This window comes from Silurus meridionalis, chromosome 24, assembly GCF_014805685.1.
Source record: "Silurus meridionalis isolate SWU-2019-XX chromosome 24, ASM1480568v1, whole genome shotgun sequence".
NCBI classification, from domain to species: domain Eukaryota; kingdom Metazoa; phylum Chordata; class Actinopteri; order Siluriformes; family Siluridae; genus Silurus; species Silurus meridionalis.
Genome location: NC_060907.1, coordinates 10,946,447 through 10,953,491, shown reverse-complemented (window position 1 = coordinate 10,953,491; position 7,045 = coordinate 10,946,447). Strand labels below are relative to the sequence as shown.

Below are 7,045 nucleotides of genomic sequence, written 5' to 3'. Positions count from 1 at the left end.
GGACAATCAGCAGGGAGACACATGACTTCCAGACAGCATCATCACCGAGTTCTACTGTCAAGTCTTCCGTACAGAACACGGAGGATGACTAAGTGCTGGTCGTGTCACTCTGACAATATATTAAAGTTTTACCAATCCTACTGGCTTACAGTCTCTTTCTTTCTTATTTGTCTCACCATAGAAATTAAAATTGCTATTCCAGTAAAAAGTGATAGGTGGTGCTACACTGACACCACATTTATGAGCACATTTGTGAAGTTGAAAAAGACAAATGAATAGATCTGTGAACATAAAGTAAGGAATCATGTTAGTGCTTGCCACAAGACCCAAAAAAAGACATCAGCTGGGATTCGCTTTGAAAACCCTGAGCCTCTGAGGTCAACACATTTGCGTGGGAAAGCTGGTTATTTGAGAATTTGGCTTTGACCTGCCAAATGACATCAGTTCTACAGAAAGTAGTCCTCAAAACAGTTTGTTGATTGCAAACGATTAGCAAGATGTCTAAATAATAATGCCTAACCAGAAAACAGGCTGTTTCAATTATGATCTAATTCGTTTGTCCGCCTACAATCCTGTTACTCAAATCTGGGAAATCAAAATTGTTTATTATTAAAGGGAATCTCTACCCTGAGAGGCATTAAATATGTTTATGTCATAGTCTGTGTTGATGTCACAATGGATCATTATTGCTAGCACATTTACAATAATGGGTAAAAGGAACATGAACATGTCCAGCCCTCTCAAACATGAGCGATAATACTCGCTGCTATTTAAACAAAAATCAAAAAAAGATATTTTGTATTAGAAGTCATTTTCCAGTTATGTTCAAAATCAATTTAATGTTATGCTTGTATGCAAATGTTTGGGCACTCCTGACCAAATTACATTTCAAATGAAAAAAAAAGTATTTTGCTACACTTTGCTACACATCCTTTTGAAGATATTGTAGCCTGCAAACCGTTTTCATATCAAGCTAGGCTTCTTTCTATCTTATTTTCACCCAGCCTTCGTTGTAGAATGTTTTGAGTTATACGAAATCCTTGTCCTATTTGCAGCACAGCATGTTTAAGATCAAGCCACAGATTTCCAATAATTTCAGCTTTTGTATTATTTAAAGTAGCTCATGGTGGATTTTGAAGTATGTTATGAATCATAGTGCTATATGAGAAGCCAATGATTCAGTTTCTTCCACTCTACCACATTTATAATAATTAATACATACATTTATATTGATAATAATGGAATTCATTATTTTATCTATTAGGTCCATCTATTATTTTATGTGCCACTGACTGTCACGCACCCCTAACATGCGTAGATGGGTTTTGCATACAGTACATCAGACAATCACAGTGTAATAAGGTATCAAGTAGGGTATCTGTCTGATGACTTCATACAGAAAGTGTTTGTGAAAGCTTCGCAGTACAGAACAGTGCACCACCACTCTTTTCTCAGCAAATCCTGCTTCCAAGTCCTTCGTCTCATATAGGTGTTTTGTTTTGCCTTTCTGACCAGCAGTTCTAACTAAATTCACACATCCCTGTAACTTCCTAAAGTCATTTCAGACATTGAGAATTGTAAGTTGAAAGCACTTTAAAATCTTTTTATAGACTTTATAGCCTGCTTTGACGGCTTCAATTAGCATAATTCTTAGATCATCAGTCAGCAGCTAAGAGGAGCCCATGGTTGCTGAGTATAAGCACAAGGTTTAAACAGTCATAGAATTTAGTGCACTCAAAAATTGTTATCCGTAATGACAATTCTTCACCCTCCTAATAGGTCTTATTAAGCCCATTAAAGACTTATAACTGCAAAAGTTTTGAGACCTTACAATTGGAAGAGTGTCCAAACGTCTCAATATGACAATTATTATTATTATAGCAATATCTTACTCTGAAGAGCTTTAAACTAAATGAAATGTATTTGAGACTGTGTGCCATGATGGATCTGGGTTTATCAGTATGCACAAGCACATAGCTGGTACGTGTGATTGATGGCAGGCATTTAGTTCCTACATTTAACACAAAAAGACTGTAGATGTGATATAAGAACAAAACATCACTGTAATATCTAAATAAACTTTCAAACTTGGCCTGAATACTTGAGTCAACATAATTTCCAGATTATAGAAGTGAGGAATTGATTCATAGTTTGTTTTCACACTGACAAATTTCTTCTGAACCATGGACTGAACACTTTTGCTGTGTGTAAAATAGAGGTCAATAAATACACCCTGCTTAACGTTGAGCAATATGGCTTGAAAACAGAATGTATCACAATATAAAATATTTGTCAACGCACAAACAAGAGAAAATAAAAAGTCACATATTGGTTCCATTTTTTTTTATAAAAGAAGAGAAACAAACTGGAGCAATTGGTACAATGATAATTTTAACATCCAGTCTGTGGGTATGCAATTATTTTCTATAACACATTACTATGATACACATTAACAACTGAGATAACATAATTATCTTCACAATAAAATGGGGGAAACTTCAAATGATATAAAAAAAACAAAATATAAAGTAACAGCATTAACATCTATAATTTATAATATCTAATAATATGATAGCCACAATATCTCAGTATATTGTGATATAATCTATCATGATATGGATATAATATCTTATTTCCAATCTATTGTTCAGCCTGTTTCATCTTACAGCAAAAAAAATGATACTGTAATGTTATTGTATCCCAATATTGATCACATCATATTACCTGCCTATTTATTCTCTGATATTTCTACTGTTTGTTGCAAAGTCTTACCAACTCTGTCAGCCCTAATCCCTAATTAATATTTGACTTATTATTGAATTTATTATTTATTATTTGTTTACTTTCAGTTGACAATATATATAATATAATGACAGATAATAATGACAACATAATATAATTTCTGTATGAAAATTGATTTAGTGTGTGTCCCCCTCAGACAATGGCCCCCTCAGACGATGTAAAACAGTATAAATGGCACAACACAGTTTTTAGTTAGACCACCAAACATGGATGCCAAAAGCAGTGGTCATGGCTAAACAAAATGTCTAGAAATAAATAGTCCAGAAATAAACTGAGGGTGTGAAACAATCCTGATATGAACGTATGAGGACGGGTTTTATCACTAAGTTCTTTAAGAACTAGAAATCTAATAACATAGGTACAGTTTTATTTGATAAAGCAGCAAAACATTACTATGATACACATTAAAAACTGAGATAACATAATTAGCAGTGAACTGCTTTGTTTCTTGTGGAAACTCATTAGCACAGACCATCAAAAGAGGGAGGAAAAGAAGGAAGGGTTTGGGAAAGAGTATATGAGAGACACATGTACTTGTGAGGAGAATCCCCAGAGTACGCATTCTTTGAGAACATCAGGCAATTACATGGAGGACGTTTCTCTAATTAAAGTGCACAGGAAATGGGTGGTGAACATCTCCCTCTTAACAACTTCAAAGCAAACTGCTCGCGTGCATCGTTCACTAACGTGCTGCTTTCTTAAATAATCAAGGATGAATTTTAGGATAACATCATTAATGAAGTTTCAATGCAGGAAGATATGTCTTTTTACAAATCCAAGGTGTTTCTTAACTAACAGAACATGCAGTCCTGTTCCTGTCTTATCAGCGTTATTGTAACAGTAACAGCATGTGATCTGATTCCCACAGCTTTACTCAACACTCACTGGGTCGAAGTGAATACTGGCAAGATGCATTTATGGCAAATATTTTGAATAGTATATACAGGGTTCAAAAAATTATATGGTAAAACAGTGTTGTTGAATTCCCAATTCTGACTGGTCAGATAGTTGATAAATTTGAAGGCATTTGTTCTATTACTTTATTATTTCTAAAGTAATGTTACAAATTGTCAGACGCTGCACAAATGCGCTACAAATTTGAAAAAAGTGACAATGTTGACATAAGATAAATAAAGGTAACAATGCTGCTTTAAGTTTTCTGACACTACAAACATTTATACAGTATCTTCAAAATGTTCTGGACTGGATAGTTATAGCTACTACAGTGTAAGATAGGAACTAACTTGTTTCATGGACTTGCCACAACAATAAACGCAAGTATAAGTATAAGTATAAGTATAAAAAAACCTAAAGGTGATGATCTACAATTATTTTGCTAATACCATCATACCATGTCGTATTTTATTCTGTACTTATTATGGGTTTTTCCCCATTGTCGTTATATTTAGAGCAGTGGGTCTGTCTAGCAACCATAAAATTAATAAATACACAGAATAAATAATAAATACACACAAACTGTTATTATAAACATTCAATTAAAATTCATGAGATAACTATGTAATGAAGGAGTTATTTAGCATTTAGATTTAAATTATTATTATTATATTAAAAAATGTAATATTTTTAGATTTAAAAAAAGAACATTTCAAGGGTCTCTGACTACAGAATGCTTGTTATAAACTGTAACAAAGTGCAAAAAAAATGCACTGAGAATGTCATGGACTCTTGTTGCCATAAGGTCAAGCTTCCCAAAACATTCCTATTCACTCTTCCGGCTTCCACAAGCAACTGTTCTTTATTAATACATGTTTGTTTACATGGGTGGAAATAAATCGTATGTTTATGGGGGGGAAACTGGCTTTATGCCATCAGAAAAGATAAGGAAGTGGGGAAAACACAAGAAAATAAAAAAAATGGAAAGTGAGAACATCTCTCTCACACTGGAAAATAAACTAAAGTTTATTTCTATTTTTATATTTAATATTCAAAATCTTATGTCAAACAATTAACAACAATAATACTTATATAACCTTGGGGAATCTCAAGATATGGGAAGACTCCTGGAAACACAATGTGAATGTGAAATACTTAAAACATTAAAAGTGATTAACTTAAAAACATTTGAAGGAAGTGGGAAACTCACCCTGCAATAGTCATCTATAAAGCGCAGTCTTTTCATTGCCACGTCTCGTACATGACTTCGCCGGAACAGGATTTTACCTTAATGAAGAAAAACAACAGGGAGAGAGTAAAAAACTAGCACAAAACACCTACTTAAATAGAAAACACTGTGTTTTTCACAGTAATTAACATCTGTGAGTGCAATTGGCCAAAAACTACTCATCTTTGATACCCAATTAACATTTTCTTTAGCGCATTGGTCAAATTTGAAGATTTTACTACCGATAAAACTTTCATAATCCTTTATTTTTCCTATTTGTGGCTTTTTCCACTTGAGTGCCCATAACACAACTGCAATAAAATACAAAACAAAGTGCAGCTACTTCTGTTATCTCGGTCCATTTGCATATATGAGATCCAACAAAATGGTTCTCTAATCAGATTAAACAGGTAATCCAAGAAGTATGGATGCAGTTTTTAGAGGTCTACAAGGAAATAAAAGTGAAAAGATATTCTTTTTTTAATGAATAACAATGAATTCTGAGCTTTCAATCATTTCAATCTCACCATATTGTGTTGTGCTGGGTGACATCGCTTCCTGTGCCCACGAGTCACTGACTTTAATGCCACAGAACAGCACAGGGTATTTTATGATATTGTTTATCAATGTGGGTGTCAAACCTTATTAAATTGGGTATGCAGCTGGGGAAAGGAAGAAAGATATAGTATTTTCATGTGTGCAATACATAAACTTTCAAGGTTGTATATGAGTTTGAACAGAGCCAGATAAGCCATCCATACATCAACGAGAAAGAGAGAGAGAGAGAGAGAGAGACAGAGAGAGAGAGAGAGAGAGAGAGAGAGAGAGAGAGAGAGAGAGTAGCAACAGAAACAGAAACAGGGACCGAGGCAGAGTGGTCCTAGCACCTTACTGCACTGAAGCAGGAGAGTAAACACAGCTAACGGTAACATGCTGATTGTTCCCAGTTTTCTGTTTGTTTTTGTTTATATATTGATATGTGCCTTAGTTTAGTTTTTGTCCTGTCTCTATCCAGTTCTCTCATGGGCTAATTACCCTATTGTGTTCACCTGTTCTGTGTTTAGCCCAGAATTTCTTTGCTTATTTATTCTCCGATATTTCTGATTCTTTTTGTGAAGTCTTGCCAACTGTGTTTTTACTTCTATTGTTGTTTCAAAATATGACTTATTCTGAACATGTATTGACAGCCAGCTATGGACAATGAATGTGGCAACTATGCACTAGAGTGCTGCCTCTGACACTTACTACTTATACACTTTGAGTTTAAACATCTTTTAATGGAATCCTAAAACATATGTTTCTATTGAAATACAGTGCATCCGGAAAGTATTCAAGTGTGTCGCTTTTTCCACATTTTGTTATGATACAGCCCTATTCCAAAATGGATTCATTATTTTCCAGAAAAACTCTATAAACAATACCCATTAATGACAATGTGAAAGAAGTTTGTTTGAAATCTTTGCAAATGTATCAAAATTAAAAAACGAAAATAACATAAAAAACAATAAATAAGTATTCACAGCCTTTACACTCAAAATTGAGCTCAGTTGCATCCTGTTTCCACTTATCATCCTTTAGATGTTTCTACAACTAGATCGAAGTCCACCTGTAGTAAATTCAGTTGGACATAATTTGGCCCACACCTATTTATATGAGGTCCCACAGTTAACAGTGCAGGTCAGAGCACAAACCAATCCATGAAGTCTGAGGAACTGTCTGTAGACCTCCAAGACACGATTGTATTGAGGCACAGATCTGGGAAAGGGTACAGGAAAATGTCTGCAGCATTGAAGGTCCAAATGAGCACAGTGGCCTGCATCATCTATAAATGAAAGAAGTTTGGATCCACCAGGACTCTTCCTAAAGTGTGCCACCCAGCCATACTAATGGATCAAGGAAGAAGAGCCTTAGTCAGTGAGGGGACCAAGAACCTGATGGTTACTCGGAAAGAGCTCCAAGAGTTTCTCTATGGAGAAAAAAGAACCTTCCAGTAAAACAACCATCTCTCAGCACTCCACCAAACAATCCTGTATGCTAGAGTGGCCAGATGGAAGCCAATCCTCAGTAAAAGGCACATGACAGCCCACCTAGAATTTGCAAAAAAAACACCTGAAGGACTCT

At 34.8% G+C, this 7,045-nt stretch overlaps 1 protein-coding gene across 5 annotated transcripts in view; it reads right to left on the bottom strand.

Moving 5' to 3' along the window:
- Window positions 1–7,045, bottom strand: part of sh3pxd2aa (SH3 and PX domains 2Aa) — a 109,905-nt gene that overhangs the window by 56,646 nt on the left and 46,214 nt on the right. For all 5 annotated transcript variants that reach the window (XM_046837914.1, XM_046837910.1, XM_046837912.1 and 2 more), the window contains exon 4: window positions 4,907–4,983. In XM_046837914.1, coding sequence (XP_046693870.1) covers window positions 4,907–4,983 — 77 coding nt within the window. The remainder of the gene's footprint in view (window positions 1–4,906; window positions 4,984–7,045) is intronic.